The 24,795-nt window shown below is 44.5% G+C and overlaps 4 protein-coding genes and 1 non-coding gene across 7 annotated transcripts; 3 read left to right on the top strand and 2 right to left on the bottom strand.

The window, feature by feature from the left end:
* Positions 1 to 1,796: 1,796 nt before the first annotated feature.
* On the bottom strand, positions 1,797 to 7,089 carry LOC117844813 (casein kinase 1-like protein HD16). 3 transcript variants are annotated; one of them, XM_034725605.2, is made up of 17 exons: positions 6,935 to 7,089; positions 5,718 to 6,187; positions 5,106 to 5,231; positions 4,953 to 5,026; positions 4,797 to 4,866; positions 4,666 to 4,721; positions 4,511 to 4,582; positions 4,333 to 4,427; positions 4,115 to 4,178; positions 3,907 to 4,036; positions 3,604 to 3,819; positions 3,387 to 3,517; positions 3,021 to 3,195; positions 2,852 to 2,942; positions 2,502 to 2,659; positions 2,190 to 2,378; positions 1,797 to 2,096 (listed from the first exon to the last, which is right to left on the bottom strand). In XM_034725605.2, the coding sequence occupies exons 2-17, from the start codon at positions 6,132 to 6,134 to the stop codon at positions 2,037 to 2,039; spliced, it is 2,124 nt and encodes a 707-aa protein (XP_034581496.1). In that variant the 5' UTR covers positions 6,135 to 6,187; positions 6,935 to 7,089; the 3' UTR covers positions 1,797 to 2,036. The 3 variants fall into 3 exon arrangements, with proteins under 3 accessions (XP_034581496.1, XP_034581498.1, XP_034581497.1); XM_034725607.2 differs by having other exon boundaries at positions 5,718 to 6,179; positions 6,935 to 7,080; XM_034725606.2 differs by lacking the exon at positions 6,935 to 7,089 and adding an exon at positions 6,277 to 6,538.
* A 2,425-nt stretch (positions 7,090 to 9,514) lies between these two features.
* Positions 9,515 to 11,472, top strand: LOC117845752 (large ribosomal subunit protein eL15z). Its single transcript, XM_034726818.2, has 4 exons — positions 9,515 to 9,640; positions 9,738 to 9,904; positions 10,732 to 10,929; positions 11,032 to 11,472. The coding sequence occupies exons 1-4, from the start codon at positions 9,637 to 9,639 to the stop codon at positions 11,275 to 11,277; spliced, it is 615 nt and encodes a 204-aa protein (XP_034582709.1). The 5' UTR covers positions 9,515 to 9,636; the 3' UTR covers positions 11,278 to 11,472.
* Positions 11,473 to 13,400: 1,928 nt separating this feature from the next.
* LOC117844799 (ADP-glucose phosphorylase) lies at positions 13,401 to 18,385 on the top strand. Its single transcript, XM_034725588.2, has 3 exons — positions 13,401 to 14,022; positions 16,832 to 17,122; positions 17,796 to 18,385. The coding sequence occupies exons 1-3, from the start codon at positions 13,510 to 13,512 to the stop codon at positions 18,054 to 18,056; spliced, it is 1,065 nt and encodes a 354-aa protein (XP_034581479.1). The 5' UTR covers positions 13,401 to 13,509; the 3' UTR covers positions 18,057 to 18,385.
* Positions 18,386 to 18,734: 349 nt separating this feature from the next.
* Positions 18,735 to 20,855, bottom strand: LOC117844800 (protein MET1, chloroplastic). The gene is made up of 7 exons (XM_034725589.2): positions 20,335 to 20,855; positions 20,114 to 20,220; positions 19,805 to 19,899; positions 19,606 to 19,682; positions 19,403 to 19,523; positions 19,266 to 19,325; positions 18,735 to 19,184 (listed from the first exon to the last, which is right to left on the bottom strand). The coding sequence occupies exons 1-7, from the start codon at positions 20,733 to 20,735 to the stop codon at positions 19,044 to 19,046; spliced, it is 1,002 nt and encodes a 333-aa protein (XP_034581480.1). The 5' UTR covers positions 20,736 to 20,855; the 3' UTR covers positions 18,735 to 19,043.
* Positions 20,856 to 21,357: 502 nt separating this feature from the next.
* Positions 21,358 to 21,462, top strand: LOC117846672 (U6 spliceosomal RNA). The gene has a single exon (XR_004638399.1). It is a non-coding gene; the product is annotated as a U6 spliceosomal RNA (small nuclear RNA).
* Positions 21,463 to 24,795: the final 3,333 nt, after the last annotated feature.

Genomic DNA, 24,795 nt, shown 5'->3' with positions numbered 1-24,795 from the left:
GGTCTCCACGGCTCCTCTCGTATCGTCGGCCACTTGGCTAATTTTGTCCCACAACTGCCCGCAGCAGCCCCTGCTGGCTCTACCGTAAACCAAATATTCAGTAACTTCCTAAGCGCCAGCCCAGGTAGATGCATTCATACAGTCTAAGGCTATAACTGATTGAACAATTAACAAATCATCATTGTGTTAAACACAAATTAGCCACGGCCTACAAATAGCAAATAGCATCGATGCTTGCAGAAGCACAATACTGGTAAGCAAGCCTATCTACAACCAGTAGCTTGTGCAGGGACAGAGGAACACCTAGGGCGTAAACCGTGGCCCAAGTGTGCAGATAGTCTAACGAAAGTAGAATTCAGTTGCTGTACTACATAGCTTTATAATGCCGAGCCTCTACATTGCTGTACCTTGAGCTATTTTCTTTCTGTCTACAGATTTTGTATGGTTGAATCAGTTGTCCTATGAAAGTGGTGACAAATTAATATCGTGTTTCAGATATGACAACTACATAGCTTATAATGCATTTCCTGCAATCTTGTGTTTTACAGGTGATACAAGATGACACATATATATTAGATTGCAACTAAATTTGGGTTGTTTGCTATAGATTGCTTTCCGATTTCAATAGCTGTATTTGACATATGGACAAATGTTTTGCAGGTTTACTGAAATTAATTGAGAGAAAACAGGAAATGTTATGCTTACAAGAAAGAGGAACATGAACTCTCCTGATATGTGCTTACAATCCTGAGATGCTAAGCAAGGACACAGAAACTCTAGCAACCCTCCATGAATTAACTTCAAATAAGAAACGAAGTGTGGTAGCACTAGGAACTCTGCAAGTTTTGCAGGATCAGACTGAAATAACTTTCGGATGTTCATGTGAAATGAAGGAAAACAGGAAACAGGAAACGACACCTATCAAAAGCAATCATGAATTGACAGTTGCAGTTATTGGAGTAACGACATTCTGATTACGAATCGGGATTAGTTGGTGGTGGCTAGGGCTTAACCGCCAGGGAATTGCAACACTGCTGACTCAGGGGACTCAGAGCCACGAAGCCAAGGTTTCCAGCTTCCAACCGCAACCGCTGCTGCGCAGCACCACAGCCCGCCCAAATACCCAATCCGATTTCGTGAAGTGCCACCGATCGAGTAGGGGAAGGCGGAGGGGGAGTACGCATACCAGAGTCCTGCGCGCGTCCGCCGCTGTGGCCTCGAGCGGAGGCGCGACGCCTCGAACGAGTGCCCGGGCTTCCGCCGCTGTGGCCTCGAGCGGAGGGGCCGGCGCCGCCTCGAGGGCGTCCCCTGGCTTCCACTCGTGGTGCTCATGGGGGGCGTGGGCCGGAGAGGCGCTGGACGAGGTAGACGGCCACCGCCTTCTTCCGCGGTTGGGGAATGGGGGATTTGGGGGCTTTGGCTGGCAAGAATCCGTTGGCGTTGCTGGTGTTAAACCCAGAAAAGTTTGGTTCTTTTCGAATGAACCCCTCAAGAGTCTGTTATTTCTAGAATAGAATCTGTTAGTGCCCAGTGGGCGGTGGCTCTCTTTGGGCCTTGGTGGATAGCAACAACACGGCCCAAAGTTGATTGGCCAGGCCTTACCCCTAGCACAAAATATTTAACTTAAACTTTTATTTCGATAGATTATTGCTTCGATGACATTATCCATCGAATGCTAATGTGGGTTGTAGAATCAGAACATGACAATCATGTGCTCCTACGATTTCTCAAAAAGACGCATCAAATATATGAGCGCAAATTTTTGACTGACGATCCGGGAGAAATTTCAACAGACATGGCAAAAGCAGCGAATTTTCATGCCGAAATGCATTAGCTTCATCCGAGGAAAAGGTCTCACGGCCGGCATTGGGTACAACATTTCTTTACAATTACGGTAGGATATACCATACCGCATCTTCAGATCTACTAATCCTATCATGAGGATCGGTTTCACGAACATCTCACATCTCTTAGCGCTCATGCCACCATGCTGCAACAAATAACCCTCAATTCAACTTTCCATATGTGCGGTCAGGTCAGCACACAGTTCGTCCGTAGCAGATCGAAGCTATGTAGAGATTCTTCGCCCATTTCTCCTGCAAGGTTCATCACGAGGTTAGCCTAGCATGCTAACAGAAGGTACTATGGCAACAAAATCTGAAGCACAAACACGATGCTGATAGATGTACCTTCACATGGCCACTGGGGAAGGCAGAGGTCCTAAGGGTTTCCTGCGTCTCATCCATCGGCTTCCGCTTTGGCATGCTCAAGATGAAAGCAGCTTGGTCATTGGTGGCTGCTGTGGAAGTTATCCTGTAACCAGTCTCCCATCTCCGATGGATGCCTTCACTTGGGTACAGGAAATCCAACTCTACAACCTGACAGTTGCAGAAAGAAAATGATTTGTAAATATTCACACCGCAATTGCTGGAAAGCTCGAGGAACATAAATAGGTAAGCATATGGAACAAATAATGCATAAGGCCAAGCGATTGTTATAACCTGGTTAGAATACCCTGAGTTCCTTGACATGACCACACCCCAGCGATTTCCAGCGGTGGCCATAGATGTTACATGAAAACCTTCTTTCCACTTTTTATTGATCCACTTGTAAGGGAATGATTCACTGACTTTGTATGATTGCTGAGTGTAAGGAGTTCCTACAATAGTGAAAATATGTTACCCAAAACTGTATAATAGCTGGTCCTGATCATTAATAAGCAATGCCACCAGGATAAAAATGGAAATTAACAGGCAAAGTCCTTGAGAAACATAAGGATATTTGCTGCTAATGGGAAAATGGAATACAAGCCGCAAGCACGAATAATAACAAGCAGAAGTAACCTCCATACCTTTGGACATGACAACTAATGAACTTCCATTGGTTGATCCAGCAATTGCTGTTATGTAATAACTTTTCTCCCACTGCTCCATTATCCAGTCCTGTGTATAGAAACAGAGTTAGGATTCCTCACTAAACCATTATTCAGCATAGCATGCATGTGTCATGCAGTACTGTACCTTGTGCAGAAAAACTGGTGAGAGCTCATAAACTTGAGAACAGAAACCAGTTCCTGCATCCATAATGAGAGCCCAAAGGTTTGCTGAGGAAGCCACACAACTAATGTACAGCCCATCCTCATTGCCCTTTTCTATATGTTGACTTAGCCTTGAGTCAGCCACGTTATAATGGTACCTAAGAAACAAGCAACAAATGATGACAACAAATTTTAGCAACTATTTCATCACATGTTAATGGTCATATTTTTCTTTATAAAGCTAGGCAAAAAGATTGGGATACTTGGATTTAGTAGAGAAATGCAGCAAGTAACCAAACTAGTATCAATTTATCATGCCTTGTAGCATCTGATTCGTCATTATAATTACCTCTGCTTCATGGGTCGCCTAGCATTATAAACTGAAATCCATTGAGCTGCTGGGCTCCCTAATCTAACCTTCTTTTTAGGTTGCTCATCTTCTTCCAGATTTACAAGCAACCTTCCACGTTTCTGACCAACCTATAGTACAGGAAGAGACAAGGTAAGAACGGACAAGTGTGACTATCATATGAAAGTAGGGCATAAGTAGTACAGAAAGTACAGACCTTGAGAGCTCCATCAATTCTGATTGGTCTGGAGGCAGGTGATTCAATCAAACCATCAAAAAGTGAAATAAGCTTGGCATAATTTGGCTCTTCATCAAATTTCATATTTGTGACGATCTCAAGAAACTGTTTGAATGGAGCTGGACAGAAACAACAAAGCATCTCTGGAGAAGTAGCCATTTTCTTCTTGCAAACAAGAAAACTCTTGGTATCTCCCTGCAAAAAAAAATATTGTTACAGACTGAAGTACACTCCAGAAGAACACCATTATGTCGAATTAAAAGGTGTATTCAAAAAGCCTACCTGATAGCCTTGCCAAGGCAATCTTCCTCTTATTAGGAAAATAAGGGTGTACGCCAGTGACTCCAAATCGTCTCTCCTACTACCAGTGCGCCCCAAATGGGCATGAACACTCGCATATCTAATAGTTCCCCTGCAAAACGAAACCAGAAGATAGGTAAAGGAAGACCATATGACAAAAGGAAACTGCTGCCATGAGAATATAACCAACCTAAAGATATCAGGCCTTTGATCATAATCGACATGACCACCATTTGTCTCCCTCCACTTTGATGCTGTACAGTTTGGGTATTGCATATCAGCAAAAGCAAAGGACAAAAAACCAGGAAAGAAGGAACAATAACACTAATAAATATATGAAGTGCAAAAAACTAGGGCACCACGCATGTTAATACTTAGATAGATCAAGACTATGTGATATATACATACCTAAACCAAGATCTATAAGGTAAAGCTTCTTATCGTCAGGCGATCCAGCCTGACCAAGCAGAAAATTCTCTGGTTTCACATCACCATGCACAAACCTGGCAAAAAGAGGATCTTTTAGCATAAATCAACAGTCATATATCTAAAGACGTTCGGTTGAATATAGATAATTTCAGCTCACCCTTTAGAGTGGAGCTTCTCAAGAATTGATATACCCTCTACAGCGATGCAAGCAGCCATATTCGCAGACATCCTGTCCGAGATGTTGAATCATTTAGTCTACAAACTGAAACATGAGGGACAAAAGGTAACATAAAAAGAATGGAAGACACTTACGCCTGCCCCATTGAATTCCACACATCCCAAAGGCTGGGACCAAGCATATCCATTACCTGGAGAGAAAAAAGATAGGTGAATAAAATTTGTTGAGCTGCAAAGAAATCTAGAGTAATAATTAGTGAACTCACAAGAATATAGTAGTCGCCCTGACGACCCTTGTAGTGGACCGATGGTATGCCATAGCAACCATTGAGAGCGCTGATAAACAATGTCCAAAGTCAGAGAGCTCAAAGACAGAGAAATAGTCCCATGAAAAATGAAAGATGACGGGATAAGTGACATACTTATAAACTTGCCACTCATATGGGGGGCCATAATTGCATCCTTTACTGTTCCGGTGCTCAAATTTCAATGCAACCTAAAAAACATTTTCCATGGATTGGTTATATGTAAGAAAAAAATGATTCAAAATTTCATACAAGGTGTAAGTGACAAACCTCATAGGCATCAGGACCAGTGCGAGCAGCTCCACCAGATACCCTTCGGCCAACATAGACCTGACCAAAACCACCTTTACCTAATTTCCTGTCAGTTACGTACTCTGGAGAGTTACCTACTTGAACCTGCAGAAATGAAATAGGATTAGAAGATCCAAAAAACATACAACCATCGTATAGCAGCCTTTTCTGATTTTATGTAACAAAGAGAGGAGGTAGGCTTTCAATTGTCATTTGAATATACTACTGCTCCACAAGAATTTTGCCCACAGTTCTATCTACTTCTAGGCTATGAACAACTATGCTATAACTATACAGAAGTAAAGTTTCCTTTTTCGCACAGTCCTCTGGAAATGTGGTTGGAAGGCATGTGATTGGCCCTTCCTGGTGTTAAATGGGTTCATCTTTTTGTAACACTAAGAATGTTTTGTACCAGGCAACGTACTGTGGATAGCATTGAACACTGAATGGAGAGTGTTGACAAACATATAAAAGCTAAAAAAACAGTTTGTTTATGTAATTAGGTGAGGTGCAAACAGATAGAAAACAAGGAAAAATGATGAAGGCAAATAGCAGTCCATGGAAATAGAATGCAAAAGAGAAAAAAAATACCCTCTCTGGGACAGGTGTAGCTGCCGAATCATCTTCAACCCCAACAATCTTCTCAGCACTTTCACCATCCATTTTCAGACCTTTATTAACACCAACGCCAGCTACCTTGTTCAAAGCAAGGTTGTTCTTGGCTGCACCAGCAACTTCCAGTCCAGCTACAGCTTTAGGGGAGTCTTTGAAAGCTGGATCAGCTTCTAAGTCAACAATTTCAACCCCCTTCCTTCTAGGCTTTGATGCCGGAGGCGCTCTTCTCCCAGCAGCAACCTTTCTGCCCCTGGCAGCACGAGGAGGAGCACGCTTTCCTGCTCTCGGCGGAGCAGGCGACGCCGGCTTCACAGGTGGCTCTCCTGGCTGCGGTTCGTCGAGCTTCTTAGACCTCAGGCGTGCTTGACGAGTACTGCTTCGCAGTTCTGGCATCCTCTCCCCATAAAACTCGGGTCAGCGTCCCAGCCCTCCGAGCTCCTTCCAATCTCCACATGCACAGTCAGATTTACAATCATCGATCAATATACAGAAAAACAACAGATACTGCAAATAGCACACATCAGTACAAATCTACCAATCTCTCCATCTAGCCATCCACCGATATCCCCCAAACAAACAATGAAACTAAGACGGAGCGCGGCCAGCGACAGCGACCAGGTAAAAGGAAGGGAGAATCAGCCGAGCTGGATCCTCATCGCCGTCAAGAGACGGTCAGCTTCCCCCACCACCACACCCTTTGTCGAGGAATCGAATGCGCCAATCGGCACCAAAAAAAAAGAAGAAGAAGAGGGAGGGTAGCATCACATCCCCATCACCGGATGCACCACCACGGAGGGGCGAAAAAAAATCTCGCCTTTACGCACCAGATTACCGCCAATCCGGCACCAAATCGCCACCGCCCCGCAACCAACCCCGAATCCCGACCCCCCCAAACCCAGCGGAAACCGCAACTCCCCACCCAAATCCACCCTCCCCGCGCGCCGCGGGACCGCGCGTCGACGACCCCGGCCCCCAACCAAGCCGGGGGGGCGCGGCCGAATCCGAGTGCGCCCGCCGCGCCGGATCACGATTTCCCGCGAATGGACGGCCCCCGCGCCGCCCGATCGCGCGGGAACCGGGCCCCCGAACGCCACCCGGCGACCGCAAAAAATTCAAAAAAAAAAGAACGGGAGGACAGACGAAGAGGCCACGGAGATCGGCCGCGCCGGGGGAGAGGGAGCGCGGGCGCTTACATCGGCGGCCGGCGGCGGGGACGGGCGCGGAGGAGGAGGCCGGATTCGTCGCCTCGGGCGCCGCGCGCGCGTGCGGGGAGGGGGAGACGATGGGGGCGGCGGAGAACGGGGGGGAAGGAGGCGGCAGGCAGGCAGGCACGGGGATTGTTGTTGTGGAGAGGGGCAGCTGCTGCTCGCTCGGCTCGCGTTTTGGTTTGGAAACGCGACCGCGCCGTGGTGTGCGCGGCGCGCCCCATGGGGAGTGGAGTGAGCGGGGGCGTGAGGCTGGCGTGTGGGGCCGGGGGCGCGGGGTGTCGGTGGGCCCGGAACGTCAGTGGCCGGGCTCCGCTTAGCCGCTGGCGGATAACGCGCGGAGAAAAGGACTGGACTTGTGGAGCCGTGGTGGGAGTCCTAATTACGGGGACCCAAGTTTTTTTTTTAATGTCGACCTTGGCAATTGGCATCGTGGCTTCTCAGCACGGAATTGTGTCAGCGTTAGAGTCAACCAAAGTCAGATCAAATCAAAAATTTTAAAAATAAGCGAAATTAAAGGTTATAGGGGGTGGCAGATTTTTTGGAATCGTACCTTGCGACCATGGTTCTAAAAATCCCGATTCCATGAGGTAGAATTCCAGGACTCCTTTTAATACGAGTAAAATGCGTTAAGGGTGTGTCACTTAGATTCTCGTACTCTCAAAATGCATATTTAACTCTTTAAATTTGGGCTCGGGTGTCATTTAGATTCCTGTACTCTCATAATGCAGATCTAGCTCCCTAAACTTGGGTTCGGGTATCATCTAGGTCCATATACTTTGTAAAAGTATTGTCATCACAATTAAATAGATAAAAACTTATTTTTACATAGCTATAATTTAATTATAGTCAAATAAAGTGAATTCCAGCTCAACGTGTGTGTGGAGAAAATTGATGTGCTGGATCCAGAAAGATTGCTGATATTTTACTTTGGATGCAATATCTAGGTGTGCATGACAGCGTCCTCTATTATTCTTAGAAGATTATTCAAATTTGAATAACTCATAGTTGCACTTAATAAACTAAAATCAATAGTTTATAAGATAAATTACTAAATGAATATTGGGAGAAGTTGAACGGCTAATAAAAAAAGTCAGGAAATGTGACAATGAAAGTAATGACTTTCTCGCATAAAATTTGATCTTATCTTATTTATATTAGTGGGATGGCACTGCATTTCAAGACTGTAGACCTATGTGACACCTGAAGCCAAGTTTAGAAGGTGAGATATGCATTTTGAGAGTATAGGGATCTAGATGACACCTGAGTTTAAGTTTAGGGAGCTAGATATGTATTTTGAGAGTGTGGGGACCTAAGTAACACGACTGGATAAGTTTAAAGACCGGCCATGTACTTTACTCTTTTAATAGTATTAATGATAATGATGCATGTGTGAACTGAAGTCTTGTTTTTGTTTGCAGTTTAGGGTAGGATGAATTAGTCGGCACTGTTCCAATATCCAAGATCAACATATCGTCCACATACAAATACATGAGCGTGAATAAACACGAATTGTAATTTCGTTCAACCTACCCTGCTTGATTCTTAGGGGGCTTTTTCTTCCACTAACTTATTTTTAGCACGTGTCACATCGAATGTTTAGATACTAATTAGGAGTATTAAACGTAGACTATTTAGAAAACTCATTACATAAGACGAATCTAAACGGCGAGACGAATCTATTAAGCCTAATTAATCCATCATTAGCAAATGTTTACTGTAGCAACACATTGTCAAATCATGGACTAATTAGGCTTAATAGATTTATCTCGCCGTTTAGATTCGTCTTATGTAATGGGTTTTGTAAATAGTCTACGTTTAATACTCGTAATTAGTATCTAAACATTCCATGTGACGGGTGCTAAAAATATACAGTGTATCTTTTCAAATGTCACATTTTCCATATGAACGCCTCATTGAGTGATGGACATGTCACATGTGAGAAATTGACATTGATGTGATAAGTCTTAGCTCCACACGACCCCACGAGATTTGCTACAAGTCCAGAGTGTGGGGAAGAGACTTTTTTTTTTGGCAATATCTCTCTTCAGGGTTCTTCGAAACATTATATACTTTTATCAAACACCTCTAAGCTGTAGTTCTTGAAAAAGATGCTTACCAATTTCAATGTATGTAGACATGTGGTCCTAGTGTGAATGGACTTGCCTTAAACTGTTAAACATAAAGCAATTTGTTTACGACGGTACATCCAATTTTGTGAAATCTGCTTTACTTTTTTTTTGTCACTGCAAAACCCACGTAGCTCCACCTTGCAGCGAGAGAATCACAATGGGGTTAGAGGAAAAAACAATAATTTAAAAACTTAAAATGCATTTTGCTCTAAAATAAACATAAAAATCGATTTTCATAAAAGAAGTTGGATCAAATTGAAGGGAGGAAAAAAGGTAAGGAAAAACTAGCAGCCGAGCACAACAGTAGCCCACTTCCAAGGGTGTGGTGCCACCAACACAGTCTAGAGCCCATTTGCACATGTGCCGTGGAAAGCCCAGCTTCCTCGGCCCACTTTCCCAACCATCCTCCGCCCACCGTTCCAAAACCCTAGCACATCCGACGGCCACGAGGCGCCCATCGCCGAAATATAAGTCCGCTTCCCACCCAAACCCCGAACTTCTCTGCGCACTCCATCTCCCTACCCGCCGCCGCCGCCGCCGCACGCAGCCGCATCCGCCATGGGTGAGCTCCTCCTTCCCCTTTCCTCTGACTATCTGATCTCTCCGCGCAAGCGAGCCTTTGCGCGCGGGCTTGTTCTGATGTCGTGTTCCTTGCGCAGGGGCGTACAAGTACGTGTCGGAGCTATGGAGGAGGAAGCAGTCCGATGTGATGCGCTTCGTGCAGCGCGTCCGCTGCTGGGAGTACAGGCAGCAGCCGGCGATCGTCCGCCTAACCAGGCCCACCCGCCCCGACAAGGCCCGCCGCCTCGGCTTCAAGGCCAAGCAGGTAGATCTCCTCCTCGCGTTTTGTTCTCCTGACTGATACGAGATGGTGATAGAGATGTGGTTGTGCGAAGGTTGGTCGAGGCCCATCGGTAACTTAGCTCTCTGTGGTGATATCACCATTTGCAGGTTTCTGTTCATAAGATACTCATCCTTGGCAGACCATTTGTGTTCGGATGCCAGTTTTTTGTGTGCGCGAAATGTAGAATTGCTAGGTGGATAACTCTACTATATTCAGTATACTGTTTAAGCATATTTTAGAGCCTTTGTTTGGACATGCCTATTACATTTCTATATATGATGATGCTTCAATTTATATCTTGATTGGCTATGCAAAATACTAATTAGTTTGGTTGGAACCTGTTGCGGCCACTTCCACACTTAACCTTGACACAAAAATTATGAAGAGTGCACTGCTGTTCATTGCGAATGCATTGTATCATCTTCGTGGAAAACAGTTTCTTCATTCTTTTTTAGACCAAAACTTCCATTCCCTAGGCTATTTTATAGTCACCATTATAAGAGGTGAAGATAATTTGAGTCATTGCAGTAATTTTATCTGTGGTGGTCATGCCTGTTAGGCTTGTCATTTGGTGAAGCAAAATAAATATTTAGGTAATATTCAGGTTGTCAGCCTGTGGTCAATGGAATTATTGTCGCCTTGTTAGTATTAATTGGCGTGCCAATGTATCATCATCTATCTGATTTGCAGCTATATAATTTGTTCTGCACATTGTCAATTTGGTGTTTTGAATTTTTCTTTGTAGAGCTTTGCTCTTGTATGCGTGATAGTCAAATGAGCTTGTGCTTAACTTTGTGCTGTGTCTGCAGGGCTATGTGGTTTACCGTGTCCGTGTCAGGCGTGGTGGCAGGAAGAGGCCTGTGCCCAAGGGTATTGTCTATGGCAAGCCAAAGCACCAGGGTGTCACCCAGCTCAAGTTCCAGAGGAACAAGAGGTCTGTTGCTGAGGAGAGGGCTGGACGTAAGATCGGTGGACTGAGGGTTCTTAACTCCTACTGGGTGAATGAGGTATGCTGGATTCTATGGAGAAATTTCCTGTTAGAAGGATCCTATTGTTCTTGTCCAATCTATTTTGTGCTAATGCCTGCAACTGTCCATCTGTCAACACAGGATAGTACCTACAAGTACTTTGAGATCATCCTTGTTGATGTTGCCCACGCTGCCATCCGCAATGACCCAAGAATCAACTGGCTGTGCAAGGATGTGCACAAGCACCGTGAGCTCCGTGGCCTCACCTCCGCTGGCAAGAAGTACCGTGGCCTGCGCGGCAAGGGCAGCTCCCACCACAAGAACAGGCCGTCCAGGAGGGCTACCTGGAAGCGCAACCAGACCCTATCCCTCCGCCGCTACCGTTGAGCTCTATGCCTGGATGCTCCAGTTGCATTGGAGACCATCCCAAGCAAAACTTCACCTGTGTTGGGTTGCATTTTTCAAATTTTGCTACTTGTGTTCTGAGCACTTAAACTATGTTAGAAGTCTACTATGGAGCATATGTCGTGAACAATTTGCAATTTGCCTGTGTTATCCGACAACGAATGGTTAGTGATCTAATGCTTTGTGCTGCTGTGGACGGTTGATTGTGAGCAAACTCAGTCTGTGCCGATGTATTTTTGCACACGGTTCTTGATTTCGGCGTAGTTGTGACTTGTTCTGTGCAGTGTTTGGAGTCGGGTTCTTGTGGTTTTGCACTCTGATTATAGTATCTTTGCAGGTGTCAGTCTCAGTAAATTTTGGCTACAGTATTTCCAGAACTATGATCATTCAATTTTGGCCATGACCTTTAATGATTAACCACAGGTATTGCGCAATGCTTCGAGCATGCTATGTACTTCTCTTTCTCGATGCCTCCTTTGAACTGAAAACTTTTGCAAATTATAAGCGGATCTCAATTGTTAGGTTCTTAGGTTCTTTTTGCGTGATAATTGTTTCCTTGTGATGGAATTTGATCATCCGGGTTTTGATTTGTTTGCATGCTCATTTATACCTTGGTTGGTGAAAAAAAATACGTTGAAGTGTATAGATTGACCTCTGTTAGGGTTGTATATGAATCTAATGGAAGCATGCTTGTCCTAAGATGGTCCTACAAAATCTTTGAGAAATAACAATGCCCTGATAATTTAAAATAAATTCTAAATTTCCAACCCAATGGGAATGATTGATCTCTCTTTGGTCATCTCAAACTCAAATAATTCAGTCGTTCATATGAGAAGTTGAGAACCAGCCGTAGCTCGAGTGGCTAGCAGTGCGGGTGTGCACCCTGCCCGCCGGAGCTTGTCTCCAGATAATTTCGTCGCCTCTCGTGCATGGAGCTACAAAGGAAATGTGACGCATGGAGCTGCAAAGGAAATGCGACGCGCGCCTACGGAGTCATGGATAGTCCTGATGATCTCTTCAAAGATGTAGCCTGGAGTCATGGATAGTTCCGATGATCTCTTCAAAGATGTAGTCCGGAGCCATGGATAGTCCTTATGATCTCTTCAAAGATGTACTCCCTCCGTCCCAAAAAGAATGTAACTTTCGCTTCTTTAGGAGTCAAATAATTTCAAGTTTGACCAAAATTATAAAAAAAATACTGACATTCACATCTCCAAATAGATTAGTATGAAAATATATTACATGATTGATCTGTTGATATTTATTTTGTACATTTATTTCTATTTTGTATAAATTTGATCAAATTTAAAATTGGTTGACTTCTCCGGAAGTGAGAGCATTCTTTTTAGGACAGAGGAGTATTAGGATAGAGGGAGTAGTCTGGTAATCTGGATGTAATTGTAGGGTTGTTTATGGGTGCGATTGGTTTCCTTCTCTGCCGAGCCTGGCTCGCACCACCTATCCAGGCTCCCGTCGGCCAGGCTCGCCAGATGCAACCCCCTTTTGATTGGTTGATGTTTGCATGCAGCCTGGCTCGCGTGGGAAGTTGATTGGTTGTCTGCTCTACTGCGTTTTTTTGCCTGCGCGCTGCATCCATGCATCCGCTGCTGCAACTCGAGAGCCTAGCTCTGGAGATACGAAGGATTTGGTCGCATCGCGGGAGCCAGGCTCTAGACGTCCTTTTGCATCCCGCGAGCCAGGCTCTTTTGCATCCCGCGAGCCAGGCTCTTTTGCATCCCGCGCGCCAGGCCCAGCAAGCACCGCAGACAACCAATCGTATGGAGGTCGCACGCGGAGAGATCGCACCACTGCACCGATACTTATGCAGATGAGAGGCATTTAAAAAAGGTTCAGCCGTTCATACGTAACCGAAGCCCGAAGGTACCACAGTTCAGCTGTCCACGGTCCCGCGTTGACTACTATATCATGTCCCCACGTTTCAGCGAGACTCTGCGCCTAGCCGTTCACGCTGGAAACAAATCGGTCAACAAGTCCTAGAAAATGGTCAAACTCTTTCTGCCCCACTGGGCAGTGATCAAACCAAACGCAGTCCTGTACTGCCCCCAATGACTTCTGGGTCCCACCTATCAGCGGGCCAGCTCCAGCCCAAGTCATCAACTCCAGAACCAGCCCGAGAAACCGCCCAAGCGGCCGGGTTCAGCGGCGAACACAGAGCGCTCCCTACTCGCCATCGCCGGAAGCTCCTAGAAGGCGATGGCGGAAGCTTCGAGAACCTCGGAGGCGCGCCGGGACGCCGTGTTCGGGCGGTGGGTCGTCTTCTCGCCGGCGCGCTCGCGCCGCCCCACCGACCTCAAGTCCCACAACCCCACCAACCCTAGCCCCGCCCCCGGGGCCGAGGCCCCCAAGCCGTCCTGCCCCTTCTGCGCCGGCCGCGAGTCCGAGTGCGCGCCCCAGATCTTCCGCGTGCCGCCCGACGGCTCGCTGCCGTGGCGGATCCGCGTCATCGAGAACCTCTACCCCGCGCTGCGGCGCGACGTCGAGCCGCCGCCCGCGCGGGAGGGGGGCGACGGCGGGCAGGCGGAGGAGGAGGAGGAGCCCGGGGAGCGCGCCCTGAGCGGGTTCGGGTTCCACGACGTGGTCATCGAGACGCCGCGCCACGACGTGCGGCTCTGGGACCTGGACGCCGAGGGGGTCCGCGACGTGCTGCTCGCCTACGCGGCGCGCGTGCGGCAGCTTGGGGAGCACCTTGCGGTGAAGTATGTGCAGGTAGAGCCGTGGAGTTCTTGCCGTGTGTGGCATTTCTGCTTAAATTGCACGATCAGATGGCTGGGGCGTCTCATTCTTTTGTTAATGGTGAAAATATCAAGCAAACGATATGGCTGATAGGAGTACTGCTTAAATGTGAATGTGATATGTTTTCGCTCTTGGATGTTAGAATTGATGCGTGGTAACCAGTAGCCACTAAAAAACTTCTTAAACTTAGGAAATGTTAAATGCCGGATATAGTTGTTATGGGGAACCAAAAGGAAAAAAAAAAGGATATGGCAGTATTTGTGTTGGTATAGGTAGATGGACATTTTGGGCACGTCCTGTAAATATGGCAGTATATGTTACTATCTTGTGCAGATGAGATTGTAAGTTCGGATAACTTGTCTTGCGCCTTTATATATGTATGGATTTTGTATGGATAAGGTTGCTGTGGCGAAGTTTGCAAGTGGTGAGGAGTGTTGTAGGCTTTACATGATTCTGCTTCCTGGGCAGTGGGCACTTACCGTTAGACCCATGTTTATAACCTTTCATGGTTGCACAGATATGGACAATGACCATTCACTTTTCCGTTTATAGCAAATTGGTAATTCTGTCTGTTTCATCGAGTTTTGTCTATGGTTCATTTGCACATGCTTGATCTGTCGATTTTTGATTGTTGAGTTTTTGAAGACTTAAAAAGTGCTTTTTTCTTCGCTTGCGCAACATGGTGTTTCAGTAGTTAGTACCTTTGTCGTGTACTGCATTTCTTACACTTGGACCTTTTTAATGCATTCTCCTTGTAGCATATTTGTCACCTATGCATTACATTGAGATATGGTAGTTAGGTTTAATAAATAGAAACTGCCAATGTTTCATTGGTCATGCAAACTAGCCAGTCACTGGGGTGGGGGCTAGAATTATTGTATCATTATCAGCTGTCGCTATTTAGTTGGCTGGAATAAAATAATTGGTGAATTTCCTTGAAACTAATTGTATCTAGTGAAGGTACTAGATATGTTTCCATCTCTGATTCCACCTGTATTGTCGGTTCAGAGTATGTTCTGTTGATCTTGATGGGTTGGTGTGTTCATCTATTTGCTATTTGGGTATGGACTATGGAGATGGACATTCTGGCACAGATAATGTAAAAATGGCAGTATCATGTTATACACTGTGTAAACGAGATTATAATTACGCTTAATTTGTTTACTTGCATGGATAATGTTGTTATGGCAAAGTTTGCAAATTGTTTGGGTCATGTTATAACATACGGTAATGCTACAGATCAGACGTCCGGAATCTTAAAAAAAATCGGATGCTCCGACATATGTTGCAATAGTTAATCATTGATGTTGCAACTATTATTTCTGTATGTTTTATAGTGAATGTTGCATGAAACATAGTGTTCATGTTGTGGCGGGAATTTTCTATCCTAGAGTCGAACGACGTAGTCATTTTTACACATTATTTTTCATGTTGCAAACAGTGACCGCTGATGTTGCACTAGGTAATTTTTAATGTTTCGTCGGAGCATCCGATGGAAAATTTCCCATTGGACGTCCGGGCACTAGCAGCGCCGTATAATATATGCTTGCTTTGGTGGTTAGGATGCATAGTGGCGGTCAATGCTGTAGGCTTTACATGATTCCAATTTCTGGCCACTTTCTGTTAAACCCATCATTCTATCAACCGTTCTGATTTGTGTTAATACAGATATGGACAATGGCCATTCACCTTTTAGTTTAAAACTGAATTTGTGAATCTGTCTGTTCTGTCGAGTTTTGTCTATGGTTCATTTGCATAAGCTTGGATCTGTTGATTCTTGATTGGGAAATTGTTGAGGACTTAAAGTGCTTTATTGTTCACTTGGGAAACATGTTTCAATTGTTGGTACTTTTGTCGCTTAGTGCATTTTTTATGCTTTGGACCTTTTCTGTGCATTGGTCCATGCGGCATATTTGTCATCTATGCATATACTATAGGAATCTGTTAGTTGACATTGAGATATTGTGGTTATGGGTTAGTAAATAGAGTCAATATCTCTTTGCCTTAGGACCTTAGTGATAGCTCTGTGGATGGGTCGGTACTCAGGTTGTTATGAACCCAGAATTTCCTACCGGGGCTAACTTCCCAAACAAGAATAGTTGCCTCTCACCCGTGAAACCACAATGGAAATGCACGTGCCTTTTTGATGTGCTTACACATCTTGATATTTACTTTTGCCTACCATGCAAAATAGCCAGTCACTTAGGAAAAAAGATTAATATTGCCCTCTTTATACATCGATGATGCATGTTGTGTTATTTGTTAGCCATGCAAGCTCATCATGAGCTATGTGGACCAGACAGTCTATTTGGTGTAGATGTGTTGTTTGGCAGATTTCTCATGTGTGTCACAAGGGCTGAGGTTTTAAATGTGATCATTGCACTGTTACTGTGCTAGTGGATGGCAATTTAAAAAATGTGTTACACTTTTTTATCTCTCATTTAGTTGGCTCATACAAACTAATTGGTAATTTTCCTTGAAACTAAATTGATTGAATGAAGATATAAGTGAGACCTGCTCATTGATGAAGCTGTTAATGGATAATACTTTCATTGTTTACAAACCAAGTGTCTATTCGCTGTTCTGACAACCCATCTCGCTGATTATATGTTGGTACTACTTTTGTCCTGTCCATTGTTACCAGTAAGTATTGGCCTCTATTTATATCTGTTATTGACTAGACTGTGCAAGTTGCTTTCTTTTACTTAACCTTGTACAGTATCTTAGTTAATTTCCTTTTGTGCAAGTGAATAACTTGCTTTTGTCATAAAAAAATGCTTAGGTGTTCAAGAACCATGGGGCATCTGCTGGGGCGTCAATGGCACATTCACACAGCCAGATGCTGGGGACTCCCTTTGTCCCTCCCTCTGTTAAATCTCGGCTTAACTGCATGAAGGAGGTTTTTGACAAATCAGGGAAATGCAGCCTTTGTGAGATTAGGTCCAAAGATATCCTGATCAGTGAGACGCCCAATTTTTCTGCCATTGTTCCTTTTGCAGCATCATATCCATTTGAGATATGGATTATTCCTCGACAACATCTTTCTTATTTTCATGAAATTGATCAGAATAAGGTATGGACTGTTTTTAAATCCGTTATGTGTTTCATCTTTTATATAGACCGAATTATGCAGTCATCTGCTACTATATACTTTGAAGTTCAAACTTCCCTTCATATTTTCTCTTACTATACCTTGGGAGTTCCTATTAAGTTATGGAGAAAATTGTGTGCTAATAGTTTGAAGCATCTGCTGCTAGCTATCGATTTAGCTTGCATGCCTACCCTCAGCTATTGGTGCCCACCTTTATTACTGACACTGATACAAAGATCCAAAGTTCAGGACTGTGTTACTACATCTATTTCTTTTTAATATATGGAAAATTTGTTCCATGTTGTGGTTATGCATCAAAATGCAGATATTTGTGTTAGCTGATCTGTGCTGTGTTTATGCCATTCCCTCGAAGATTTGTTCCTTCTAATCGGAAATTTGTGCACGTTCATACTAAATCATATACGTGTTGCAATTTTTTGATGCACTTAAATTATTTTCTTCTTTTATTCTATGCATGCACTCTGTTGTGCTTATAGGCTTCATTGCATTCCAGTGATTTCTCATGAAAATGAGGCATTAAGCGGGTTCACTTCCACAGGTTTATGTTGTGTGGAATACTATGGGCCCGTCTTGCATTACTAACTCTTTCAACTCATTCTTAAGATAAAGCTATTGATTGATATGTTGCCTGCAGGCACTGGATCTTGGGTCTCTGTTGAAGACAATGCTGCAAAAGTTGTCTAAGCAGCTTAATGACCCACCATTCAATTTTATGGTCCACAGTGCACCATTCGGGCTCTCATCATCCTGCCTGCCTTACGCACACTGGTTCCTCCAGATCGTGCCCCAGTTAAGTGTAATAGGTGGGTTTGAGCTTGGAAGTGGGTGCTACATCAATCCAGTTTTTCCTGAAGATGCTGCCAAGATTTTGAGGGAACTAGACTGTTCAACCTAGCTGGTGGTTGGTATCTGATTGTTCACTAAATATGAACGAAAGCTATGTTCCACAATACTTTTCTCGAAAGCAAAGAATAGCATGCTAATAATCCAAGTGGACAGCTAACATGATATGTAACAGAGGACCTTGTTTTGGCAAGGATGATCTGCTGGGGGTTTAAAAAAAATTATATGAATCCCCCGGCAAATAGCTCTTGTCAGGCCTACATGCCAAGGTTGGCCTTTTCTCTTGGGCCGTCAGGTTGATGATTGCATGTTGATTGTACAATTGATTAAAAACACAGTTTTTTTAGACTAATAAATTGCTGATATCTTTCTATCTGACAACTCCTGGTGTGATGAACATGCAACATAAATTGGTTTATCATATGATCTAATATTTTCAGGTCATAGTATCCAGATGGTTAGCTTAAAGTGTAGCAACCTGATGTTTTGTTTGAATAGATGTTGGTATTCCTAGCTGTAAGTGTAGCTCCCATATGTACTTATCGTTGGATCATCAGGTACTTACATTTTTATATCCCTGTACAGTAGGGAACACTTAATTTTCAGACCTTGTAAATCCATAGCTGCCAGACCACGTGTAAATTGGTGAACCAAAATGAACTGATGGTTTTCAGACATTTTAAACTATCTGAAACCAAACAGCCAAAGCAACCAAGAAACAACCTGTCAATAGTCGTTTCATGCGTTCATCGAAAAATATATTTGCCTTTTGGTTCATGCTTAACATATTTGGCATACCTTAACAAGCACAGCTACTGCACATTTGCCTTTACACACGCAGATGCGTCATTTGGATGTACATACTGTATCTTCATCAAATGGTTAAGTACATGTCTCACCAAGAATTGCTAAGCTACAGGTGTGAACCGCAACCTACTGGAGAGGGGAACGAACTGTACGGGCATGAGCTTAGCACAGTAGGCTCTGCAAGACCAGACAAGAGTGGCATTGCCTGCTGCTGCTACCATGTTTCAGTCGCTCAGTTCTTGCCGAATCTGAACAAGGATTTGATGGCATTGAGGGCGTTCTCGTTGATGAACGACTCGTCGTAGTTCTTCATCAGGGGATCGAATTGCTCCGATTTCCTCAAGTTTTCGAGATCCGGGTCGGTGCGGATTCGCTGTAGGAATTAAAATAAGATGTGTGTCACTAGTTAGGAACCATTGATTCTCATGTGGCAACAGAGCTATTCTCTAGTTACCTTATAGTCTTCATATCCTGCTTTCAGGGCGTCTTCCAATGCAGAAAGCCCTGCTTGTATCTGGGCAGAGGAATGCTCATATGAGTATTCAGTAGCAGACATGCTATGCATAGTGAGAGATTAGGAAAGTATCGAACCCGGTCGAGTTTGGAGTAGCAGCAGGCAACATTGTAGCTGGCAATGGAAGCCTCATTGCTCTCCGGTTTCGATCCCAAAACTGACTCGAACTTCTCCAATGCCTCCTCATACTTCCCATCCCTGAAGTTTTCAGAAGTCAAATGGATTTCAAATTGAAGCAATGTCATAGCACTATCCGCAATTGAAGAATCATTTCACTGACTTGTACAGCCTGAGCCCCGTGCGGAGGTCCTCTTCCCTCTGCATCTTCTGCTCCATCTTCCTCTGGTAGTTTTGCAACTGCACGCAGTTTTTCAGACATTGCCATGAGCAAAAAACAATGAGTTATCTACGATCAATTCACGCATTTGGGCCAGGAGACCTGAAGACTCCGAATTCATGCTTGTGATGTGTGCACTCACCTGGATCTCCCTCACCCTGCCGCTGACCACTCCAGAGTTCCTCTCAGCTCTTATGATCTCCTTCTCGGAGAGCTCACCAGCACCATCCCACTTACCTGAATCCAATTAGCAATTAGCATGGATTATTGAGACAACAATTGTCAGTCACATCTATCTATCTTGAAAAGATGAATGAAACCAAGAATCATAACTCATAGCAACTAACTTTTCTAGTTTTACTTGATGCTCCTACTTCAGACTTCAGAAGTTCAGAGAAAAACAAGAGATGGGCAAACCTAATGCAAAACGGATGCAGCGACTTGTTCTTACCAAACCTTCTCTCCATCTTCATGTATAGAGGGCCGGACCTCTGACGGATGCTGTACATGGTTTGGCCGTACCCTGCCGCCGGCCAGATTTCATCCCCGAAGACGGCGCTGCGATCAGTTCATCGGCACAACGAAATCGTTTCTTGATCAGTCGATGCTTGACATGCTTCCAAAGGCAGGCATCAGCAGCAACAGAAGTATTGTACGGCGGGACGGACCAACCTGGTGGCGAGCACCTTGTCGCCGACGGTGAACTGGCCGGTCTTCTCGGCGGCGCCGCCGGGGAAGATGGCCTGGATGTATGTGCCCCCGTCGCGGCCCTTGGCGAACTTGAGCCCGTACGGCTTCTCGATCGTGATCTCGTACTCCTCGTACGGGCGCTCCTCCTCCTCCTCGCCTCCGCCGCCCTCCGTCTTGGTCTCCGCCTCCGCCTTCGCCTCCGACGACGCCCGGACGACGACGGCGGCGGCCCTCCGCGCGCCCAGCCTCACGCCGCGTCCGCCGAGGGACGCGGCCGCCGCCGGGAGCACCAGCAGCCTCGCATTGCTGCTCCGTGGGAGGCGGGCCGGGGATGAGAGCAGCGGCGGCTGGTTGGCGCCCACCTGGTGAGCCAGCGCCGCCATGGCTCGCTAGCTAGCTGGGAAGGAAAGCTTGCGCGCGCGAGGTATCTCTGCCGCTGCTTGCTCGAATGTTCTCCACTTGGCAGCTTGAGGTCTTCTTCTCCTCTCTTCTTCTTGGCGAATCTTGATGGTGAAGATGAGGAGGAGACGCTTCTGTGGCTCATCTTGGGCTATGTGGCGGCAAGAGCGGCAGAGCTCCGACGCGAGATGGAGGCCACACACACATGGAGATCAAAATAGAGGCTGCCAGGTGCCAGGAGGGGGTCCTACGTGTCACCGTCCACGTCACTTGTCAGCCTACGAAATCTGCCTTTCTGGTGAGGACCTTTGTGCATCTGCCAAGTTCCTTTTTTGTGAGGCCATGTTTTTTTTAACGATGATGACATTGACACTTTGACAGGAATTGCATCTCCTACCACAAATTTTCTAACAAAAGGCTGGGATGAACGGCCCACAGCCCAATAGGATGGATGTCTCGACGGGCTGGGCTGTGGGTGATGGATGTTAATTGCTAAGCGAAGCCGGCCCATTCACAGAGAAGCTACCTAAAGTTTTCAATTTGTCCCACATCAACTAATCACGGAGATAAAGCACGTTTTATAACTCGGGGCGCTGGCACTTGAGTCGTCTCTTCGGAGACGCCCCCTCTCAACTTGGAATGATACAGAGAAGATTAGCATGGCCCTGTGCATGGATGACACGCACACATTGAGAAAAGGTCCAATTTTTTTGACATTTCGCGTGCCGGTCCCTGGTTCCTTACATGTATGCTCCTGGGCGCTTCTTCCCTGCCCCCTGCAATCATCGGAATTCTTATAAAGAGATCCCTGTGGCTTTACTATTGATCCATCTTTGTCTTCCTCCTGCAAATGTACCCACATACCTCTTATTTTAGCACTCATGCAGTTATGCTCAATCTTTTATCACATCCCCCCACTCAAGTTTTATTCATGATTTTGTCCTCGCAACTCGCACGACACATGATTTTTTTTCACACCCATGGGCACATTTTGCCCTCGCTGTGAGCCTGTGACTTTTCTCTTACAGTGATGCCCTCAATTAACTCTTTCTTACACCCTTGCACATTTATTTCATACCAATGGACTGGCGTGCTTATTAGTGCTCATCCTTTGCTACTGTTTGCGTTGATGCATCTAAACTCTAGCTGTCTTTGCAATAGGCCCACTCATAGTATGTTTTTTTAATGTTAGTCCTCGTCTTTAACCACCAAATCAATTCGATTTTTCAAGGCTTCAAGCATATCATGCCTCAACTGTCCTGTGGAACAGCAATCACCAAGTCTCGAAGAGCCACCTCGCAACTATACCAATGTTCCACGCTCTGACTTGCACACACAAGCATGTAGTGCTCTTCAAACACTGAATAATCCTTGCACTGATGCCTCTCTATCCCAAACATCTCTATGCTTGTTAGGCATCTCATTTTTCTGCATCTAGATGCACCCACAAGTCACAACCATCCGTATTTCTCTATAAATAAACACAAATTACTACATGGAGGTGGTAGAATCTCTTGTTGCATTGGCATCATGGAATCTGTATGTCTTGGAGGACAAATAGGGGAAACAGTAGTTAATATAAGGGGGTGCTAGCTTGCACAACAGGACACTTGTTTGGTTGATGAGTGAGGACGAAATAGTATGGTGTGGTTGGATAAGTTAGTGATGTCTAAGGACAGTTAGTCACCTGATTTCACAAAAAAGAAGTCACCTGATTAATACACATCCTACAGGGAGGGACAATTTCCACTACTGCATTGATGATTTTGGATGATCAAAACTAGTTAGGTGACTAGATTGCAGTCGCACTTCTCTATAAATTGATTTCTATGGATGGCCCACAACATGAGTCGCAACTAAAATTCAATTTCAAAAAGACCAGGAAAAAATAGAAAACAACAAAAACAAAAAAAATATCCCGTACCGCACTGCAAAAAGTTAGTGGATTTTTGCGTGAAATATGCATGTTTGTAGAGGTTCAACCTCCGATCTGATCACATATGATCATATAGCATATCTATTCTTTTGTATTTTAACTTCGCTAAACTTTATATTGAATATTTGGAATCCTAAATGATCTCAAATTGAAAACTTGTAACTACAAAACTTTAGATCTCATTGAGCATGATAACTTTTATTAGAATTAGTTTGCATTGAGGTCATTTGAAAAATTCAAAATTTGAATGTAAAAAATCTAACGGTTTTTTGGACCATCAAATTAAAAAAAGATGAACTGTGAAGTTTTAGATCTCATCGAGTTCTATACTTTGGATATAAAGGTGTCTTCATCCAAAATCCGATTGGCCACTATTTTTGAGCGATATGGCAACTAAGCACGGGACGCGGGAAAACTATTGCTAAAATTTTCCCTTATATTCAAGTTACAAATTTATATGCATGGAACCATTTCTAGAAGCATGCCACCTTATGACCCGTCATATTTCTAAGGATGGTTCATAAGGTGGCTTGCTTCTAGAAATCGGCCCATTTTCAAGGTGGACAGTAGCATGTATCACCCCTGAAAATATTCATTTTCTAGGGGCGATCCATGTTGCAGACGTCCCCTGAAAATTACCCATATTTTCAGGAGAAGATCGAAACATGGACCATACCTATAAATCTATTTTCAAGAGCCGGTTGGTTGCTATAGTCCACCTGGAAGGGAGTAGGGGTGGAGAAACTCTTTGTCCGTTACTAAAAGAAAGATAACATGACGCGCGTCTAAATTGTTTTTACAATAGTAAATGAAGAATGAGTCTATCATGCCATGTCATGTCATCTTCACATCACACGAGAAAAATGATTCACCTAGTATTAAACTAATTAAGATGCAAACCTAGCCAATACCATATAGCATATTATGGGGGTCTATGAAAATCCTTGAGATTCTGAGAAAATATTTAGAAAGCCATATGCCATAGGAAGAAAAGTTATCTCTTGAGCAAAGACCTTTCTTGTTTGCAAATTGTACGTATGCCGTATGGACACCATTGCAAAAACCATTTGCAGGGAGATAAATACCCCCTCCGTCCTAAATTACTACTCCCTCCATCCTAAAACCCATTTGTAGGTAGATGCAAAACTAGAAAAGCTAAAATAAATAGTAATTTATAATGGAGGGAGCAGCCTTTAATTTCTACAGGTGGCTATGCTGACCGCCTGCAAGCGCATGTGGAAATGGCGGGAACGGATCGATTTAATACACATGGGACATTATTTGCACAAACTATCAAAGTTATATGTATAAGTGATGAAATGAAGTAGTATCTATTTCGACTAAATAAGAATGCATCAAAGGGATTAGTATACCGACGAACACGAGTTCTTGCCATATATTATAAACGGGACACCACAAGGAAAAAATGATGCCCTCGTAAAAGTAGAAAAACGTATTACATCGATTGAAGCTCAGTGCTTTTTTAAAACTTCTCCCAATAAATGATGTATTTACTACTTAGTAATACAAATAGTTCAAAACTGCCAGACACAAAATGGAAGAAATTAAAACATACTAATAAAATGAACTGGCCTTTGGAGAGCTCATCGACATTATTATATCGAAAATGGCGAGGCAGTGTGTCAAGCCAAAGTGATGATGCAAAGCTTGCAATATTTTAACAAATCTACTCTTGATTGCGGTTGTGACCCTAGCTTAGCGCTGGAGTTGACTATGACCATGGTCTGATGGTCAACCAGATGGCCATGACGCCCAACCAGATGGCATGCCGCGTGTAGCTCTGGAAGAGCCACCTCGGATCTTCGCGGTCGCCCCATGGCGCAGCCGCCATTGATGCCTGCACAAGCAGGTGGTGTTGTTCAAACTCTGAGTAATACTTTCCCAGGTGCCTCTCAGTCCCAAAGATCTGTATTCTTGTGTCTAGTTGTCAGGCATCTCATTCTACTGCATCTCCATCTGCACACAACCATTTTTACTTCTCTATAAATAAACACCATGGAATGAGTTAATGCAAGAAGGGGATTCTAGCTTTCACAACAGTTGTTTGGTTGATGAGTACAGACAAGAAAGTATGGTGTACTTGGACA

The sequence above is a fragment of the Setaria viridis genome, chromosome 2 (assembly GCF_005286985.2).
Source record: "Setaria viridis chromosome 2, Setaria_viridis_v4.0, whole genome shotgun sequence".
NCBI classification, from domain to species: Eukaryota; Viridiplantae; Streptophyta; class Magnoliopsida; order Poales; family Poaceae; genus Setaria; species Setaria viridis.
This window is presented reverse-complemented; position numbering and strand designations above follow the sequence as displayed.

Coding starts and splice junctions, on each gene's coding strand:
- LOC117844813 (XM_034725605.2), bottom strand. CDS start 6,134: ATGCCAGAACTGCGAAGCAGTACTCGTCAAGCACGCCTGAGGTCTAAG. Junction 5,232..5,717: donor CTACACCTGTCCCAGAGAGG/GTATTTTTTTTC, acceptor TCATTTCTGCAG/GTTCAAGTAGGTAACTCTCC. Junction 2,379..2,501: donor ACTCAGGGTATTCTAACCAG/GTTATAACAATC, acceptor TGCAACTGTCAG/GTTGTAGAGTTGGATTTCCT.
- LOC117845752 (XM_034726818.2), top strand. Junction 9,905..10,731: donor TCGGCTTCAAGGCCAAGCAG/GTAGATCTCCTC, acceptor CTGTGTCTGCAG/GGCTATGTGGTTTACCGTGT. Junction 10,930..11,031: donor ACTCCTACTGGGTGAATGAG/GTATGCTGGATT, acceptor CTGTCAACACAG/GATAGTACCTACAAGTACTT.
- LOC117844799 (XM_034725588.2), top strand. CDS start 13,510: ATGGCGGAAGCTTCGAGAACCTCGGAGGCGCGCCGGGACGCCGTGTTC. Junction 14,023..16,831: donor TTGCGGTGAAGTATGTGCAG/GTAGAGCCGTGG, acceptor AAAAATGCTTAG/GTGTTCAAGAACCATGGGGC. Junction 17,123..17,795: donor ATGAAATTGATCAGAATAAG/GTATGGACTGTT, acceptor TGTTGCCTGCAG/GCACTGGATCTTGGGTCTCT.
- LOC117844800 (XM_034725589.2), bottom strand. CDS start 20,735: ATGGCGGCGCTGGCTCACCAGGTGGGCGCCAACCAGCCGCCGCTGCTC. Junction 19,900..20,113: donor GAAGATGGAGAGAAGGTTTG/GTAAGAACAAGT, acceptor AATTGGATTCAG/GTAAGTGGGATGGTGCTGGT. Junction 19,326..19,402: donor GCTACTCCAAACTCGACCGG/GTTCGATACTTT, acceptor TCCTCTGCCCAG/ATACAAGCAGGGCTTTCTGC.